The 6,000-nt window shown below is 44.7% G+C and overlaps 1 protein-coding gene across 1 annotated transcript in view; it reads left to right on the forward strand.

Moving 5' to 3' along the window:
• The window catches only part of SRD5A2 (steroid 5 alpha-reductase 2), a 28,473-nt gene extending 25,261 nt beyond the window's left edge, over positions 1 to 3,212 (forward strand). Inside the window, exons 3-5 of the mRNA XM_068412924.1 lie at positions 1,271 to 1,372; positions 2,414 to 2,564; positions 3,146 to 3,212. Of these exons, the coding sequence (XP_068269025.1) occupies positions 1,271 to 1,372; positions 2,414 to 2,564; positions 3,146 to 3,212 (320 nt within the window). The remainder of the gene's footprint in view (positions 1 to 1,270; positions 1,373 to 2,413; positions 2,565 to 3,145) is intronic.
• The last annotated feature ends 2,788 nt before the right edge of the window (positions 3,213 to 6,000 follow it).

The following is a 6,000-nucleotide window of genomic DNA, read 5'->3' on the forward strand; positions in this document are numbered from 1 at the left end:
GGCATTACACATTTGGTGCTGCACAGAGGATGTTTTTTAAATGCACATGTAGAAATGAAGATTAACATGAAGGTCTGAGGAAATGTTTTGGATATGACAAGCACAAAATAACCAAGGTATTTTCTGTACCCTATTTCAGACTGTGGATGCAAGTTCAGTCTTTCCAGACAGCATCACATATTAAAAATCCTGGACATTTTTTAGTAAGAGCTCTCACACCCAACAAAGAAAACACCACATCACATAATTTGCATGATAAATTAAATATATATTTAATGAAAAAAAAAGGAAATCAACATTAGCAGTACTTGAAATATTAAATAAAAACCAAGCAGTATATTCTTCCTCTACAGACTCTTATCAACTTTCTGTTGCTAAACTGGAAGTGTTGAGGTTTTAGCAGCACTTAGCCTTTTTTCTGTACTTTGTAGCACACACCACCTCTATTTCTTTCCTTTCTTCCCAATCATTATCAGAGGTGGTTTTCTCAGTGTCTAACGTGGCATGAAATGTAGGGCATGTCACCTGCAGGGTTTCTCAATCAAATGCCTCTAGTTTTTCAGCTAAATGGAGTATGGTCAATGAATGTCAAATCTATCAGCATCCTTCAGCGAGTAACTGCTCCAAGAGCATGCCCATAGCTCTGTCCGAGCAGCCTCACTGGCAGAGGACTGAGCTGCACTGAGATGTAGGTTCCCTTCCTGGCTCCAGTGATGTCCTGGATAAGTCTGTGTTCTCTGTGCTCCTCTTTCCCCAGCTGTAAAATGAGAGTAATGGTACTTGCCTAGAGCTCAGTGGTTGCTCTGCAGTAAGGTCCATAGCCGTGGCTGGCTGCCATCGGCCAGCAGTGTCAGTTGGGTACTTTGTCCCTCACCTTGATGTTCAATAAATGGTGACTATGGCCAGCTGGGAAGTTCAGTTTTTTCTCACACCAGCTGAAAGTGCTCTGGTCTCACCAACAAAACAGTGTGCTCAGGATGGTCATCGTTCTGTCCAGAGTTGCTCTCCACACTGAAGCTATCCAGTGCAGGTGATCCCAGAAGACTGTGATCCCACAACTGACACAGAGATACAGCGTTATTTGTCATCAGTCGCCTATGCTTCTCCTGTTCAGTAGCCTTCTCAGTAGCAGCGCATCTTTTGACTTGAAAAAGAATCCACCCTCATGTTAGGTCTCCTATCTGCCTGCCCCAAAGATGAACCTCACGTATGTGCTTGAGTAAGGATAACTAGGCAGAGCTGTCTTTCTAATCCATTTCTTGTTTCTTAGGCCTCCTCTTATTTCTGCTGGGAATGGGAATCAACATTCACAGTGATCTCCTGCTGCGCCAGCTGAGGAAACCCGGGGAAGTCACTTACAAGATTCCTCAAGGTATATTCTTATCCCCCACCTCCTTGGAGAAAGTAGGGCAGTGGGATAGATGACGTTTTCTGGCTGAACTCACAGCAAAGTGACAATAATAGCGGATATGCCAGGATTGCACAGGTATTTGGTTCAGGTGCCCCTCTGAGCTGCAGGGACTAGCGTGAGCTGGCTGCAGACAGTCCGCGAGGAGCAACAAGAGTATCTGGAAAACATGAGCTGTGAGGACAGTTTTTAGGAAATGGGCTGGGTAACTTAGAGAAGATTGAAGTGGGACATAGGAAGAGGATTTTAGCCTTGTAAAAGGCAGCTGCAAAGAAGGAAATATTCTTCTCCATGCCCAGGAAGAAGTAGCGGACTTCTTACATGGCAAAAGGGAGAGTCAAAGTGTAAACTTCAGGAGAAAAAATAACACCAAGGATGCAAGGTGCAGAATTTCCTTTCCATGTCCTTCAAGGTGGGGCTGGGTGAGGAAGAGCGGCCATGAGCCAGAGTGGTGAACCAGGAAATGTCTAGCTCTGTAGAGCAATATGGATGGGGAGCCAGGATTTTCCTGGTTTTGGAGCTGACTCCTTCCTCTGGCTTGTTACGGATGGTAATATCTCTCCCTCAATGGTTTCTCACCTCTGATACTTATCCGTCTCTTGTAGATGTTGTGATTAGCTAGGATGCAAAACTGAGATCCAGATTTGGCATTCCTCAAAGGCAGTGGAGTTGCAAAATATTTTTTAGGGCCTGAAGAGAATTGACTAATGTTAATTTTAATTGAAATCTAATAATGGGCTTTCTTAAGGCCTTTTCCAAATGAAAATAAATGATCATGAAAGTGCTGGAAGCTTCTGGGTTAGAATCACCTTTGATTCTTGTACAAGAGTCTTGTACGAGACCATCCTTTGGCATGGCTCCACCGACTTCAGGGCAGCGGGCTTAGGTTGCTGTTATGGGCTCTGAATAAGAAAGGTAGCGTATTCTGCTGCTGACTTTATGGGAAAGAATTTTCCGTGTGCACGAGATGACTGTAAAAATTACATATTTTGTCTGTTGATGCAGGGGGACTGTTCACCTACGTTTCTGGAGCCAACTACTTTGGAGAAATTGTGGAATGGTTTGGTTTTGCCATAGCAACCTGGTCCCTACCAGCCTTCGCCTTTGCCTTTTTTACTCTTTGCTGCATCGGGCCTCGTGCTTATCACCATCACAGGTATCAAACTGTTTCTTGCTGTATGCTGCTGCTTGTTCTTGGCGTGCAGTTTGCAAAACGCCAGGGAGGGGAAGAGGAGCAGGGCCAGGATTCAAGATAAAATTGAAATGTAATACTATGTACAAGAAGTGTATCGGCTTTTTCGCGACTGGATGAAGGTAAGGCAGTTGGCTGGAGCCCCTGTTGAGTCAAGTGGGCCTGATTACAGTCATTTAATCTGACATGAGTTATATCACTGCTTCTGCCATGTTAAAGCCTCTTTTGACTGAGCCTTGTAAATGTGAACCTTTCCTAAGGGTTCCCTTGCAACCTCTGCAGTCCTTTGGAGTAGTTATGGTCCCCTGCTCTGAACTCCTAAAGTTTCTATTTAGATCTGTTAGAACCTTAACAGTATTATCAGTTTTCACTTAATTAAATATCTGGTATAAATAGTTTCGGAACGCTCTTTTGCAGAGTAGCACACAGAGGTTACAAAGCAAGGCAGTTTGGAGGAGTTTTAAGGTTCCTCAGCTGAGCTGTATTGAAAGTGTGCAGTTTCCTTTTATGTATGCAGGTTCACTCTCTTGCTTATTTTCTTTCAGGTACTACCTCAAGACATTTACGGACTATCCAAAATCAAGGAAAGCCTTGATTCCTTTTGTTTTTTAATGATTGAAATATGGACTCTGTGTTCTGTTTTTATAGGGCTTTTTTCAATTCCTAGTTTTAATGTTAGGTCTGACTATAATTAATTGTACAAATGATAACCCAGGGTTGTAACAGACAAGAAGGTAATTTGGAACTGAAGTTCTTATTTTTAATTACAGGGGAAATTGCAGATAGCTGTGGGCAAAGGGAATCCCCAAACATGTTTGCTTGTCAGTGGAGTTCTACCTATGGAAAATGGATATATAACTGCACTGACATCAGAGATAAAGCATTAGCTAAAAACTGATACAGAGAAGTAGAAAGTAAGCCCGTTACTTCGGAGAAAGTCTTCAGCATCCACTCCAGTTTATAGCATTTCTGCAGCTGCTTCTTCCTGAATCCATGCCATAGCACACGTGCCAGCACTGCCCTAGGTGTTGCCACACTTTAAACCAGAGAAGGGTTCTCCTTTGCCAGGAAAATAACCCAGCCCATTATTTCTCATCTAAAAGCCAGCTTAGCTCCCAGAACCATAATGCAACAAGAGGATACTTGTGCTGGCACAAGGCTGGGAGCAGTGTGCCATGGCACAGAGGCGATGCAAAGTTCACGGAGATGGAAGTATCTTAAGCTGGCACTCACAAGCACAGCATCTGTGTTCCTTCCTTAAGCAATACTCTCCTCACTGTCAGATGATTAATCTTCAGCCATCAGGGTTTTTTTAAAATGTACTTCATTAAAGCAATTGCAGCTCCATTAGGATTTTTTTCTCTTGCAAATCCAGAGCCCTTCTCAGAATAAAAATTTATCCACTCAAAACCACTCAATTGTTATTCATAAAAAGATGTGAGATGGTGATGTATGACAAAAATGACAACAAATAAAAAGCTCTGTGTTGAAGAAAATGTTCTCCAACACTGGCAGTACATTTTGTCTACGGAGGACGTTTTCAGATACTCATATTAGGAAATGATACAGAGATATTATTGAATTTTCACAAAAACACAGGATGTCTCTTCTTTATTTCAGAATATAGTTAGGAATTTTCCCAAAAATGTCATTAACCCCAATAGAAAGAGACATCCCCATGGATGTTGGTAGTTTTAGTTACCCTTTAGAGCATAAAATCCTGCTAAGAATTATGCTGAGTAGCTGGAAAGAAAGACCAGACTGCACATACTAAACATACTACCTGCTGCTGGAGTAACCTGATTGACTGTACACAGTTTTCTCCGAAACACAATAAAATTCATGTCAAACACAGAGCTGTGCTAGCCTAACTTACTGTTTGCAGAAACAAGTCTCTGCAACGTTGCTTTCCGAGTCCTGCTCACACTGGCTTCTCCTTCTGGACAAACTCTCCCTTCTTTGCTTGTATTATTAATTCTCTTAATTACCACAGAGCAGAGCAGCCAGCTGAGGCTGGGTCCCATTGCACTAGTTCCTGCACAGTGCACAGGAGAGCCAGACCCTTTGCCATGTGTAGGCAGAGGTAAGGGAGGGATGAAACAAGGCACAAGCAGAATTGTCGTTGCATGGGCTGAGTTTCACATGAGCACCACAAATGTATTTTCCTTTTGTTTCCTTATTTAAATCCTCCATGTGGAAGCACACTGGGAGGGGGGTTACTGGGTGTGAAAACAGGGACAGAAAGGCTGGAGGCGACGAGGATGCCAGGTCGGAGGGAATGGCCTCTTCCCCAGGGAGCGGATGCTAAGTGTGAGCAGCTGCTGCGCTCCCCAGCACTCCCTGCTTCTGCAGCCCCTCCTTGACGATTCCTCCTTGTGCTTTTTTCCCCAAAAAGCCTCACTAGTGATGAGAGAGCAAATAGCCCATGGGTGCCAGTGTCCCTAGCTGCTGTCTCCTCCATCTATTTCTGAGCCAGGGGGAGAGCAGGGACCAAGCTCTGCCTCACCCTTTGGACCAGAACGGGTCTTGTGCGGACTTCTCTGTCCCTCCTCCCTACCCCTCCTGTCAGAACAGGACTATTCCCTGCATTTATTTTGTCTTGCTTTATATTTGCACCAGATGGACTGTTATTGCCACTGTTGGTCCCAGGCCCGGATATCCACTGCAAGGAGCCAGGGATCAAGGTGGGAGAACTGGTGCTCCCCACGGTGGGAGATGGCCTGCCTGCAGGCTGGGGGAACCCACAGCCCGGCACCCCTGCACCGGCTGAGCACGGGGTGCCTCAAGGTGCTGGATGTCTTGCAGGAGCAACTCCATCCTCTCTGTCATGGGCCTTGGACATGATGCATGTAAACAGGATACAGGCAGGAACAGAGCATGTCTTCCTTCTGCCCCCTGCCATGGTGTCCTGGTTTGGCCCAAACCAGGCCAATTAGTCTTAGAGAAACCAAGGTCACTGCTAAATTCCTCACTGCTTACGAGTGAAGAGCCAAAGGGGGGTTGCACCTGCAGGGAGGAGCAGACAGGGCAGGTGACCCAAGATTGACCAATGAGGTATTCCATCCCATACACATCATTCTCACTTTCCTATTTATCACTAACCCACTGCCTCCTGGAGGTGGGGCCCAGGAGGGAGGGGCTCTCCTGTCTCCCACTGATTGGTACCAGCTTTGCCAGTTCTCCAGTTAAAAGCCTGCAGGTGTGATGGCAGGGGGAGCTACTGCATTTTCCTCTCTGCCTGTGCTGGGGCGAGCAACTTTGCCTGAGGAGGATTTCCAAGCTCTCGATCTTGGTTTTTGTATATATTTGTATATATTTGATTATTTCTATTATTCTTATTATACTCTTTTTCATTATTATAGTTATTAAAACTGTTTTAATTTCCAACCCATAAGTCTCT

The sequence above is a fragment of the Nyctibius grandis genome, chromosome 1, assembly GCF_013368605.1.
Source record: "Nyctibius grandis isolate bNycGra1 chromosome 1, bNycGra1.pri, whole genome shotgun sequence".
In the NCBI taxonomy this organism is placed as follows: Eukaryota; Metazoa; Chordata; class Aves; order Nyctibiiformes; family Nyctibiidae; genus Nyctibius; species Nyctibius grandis.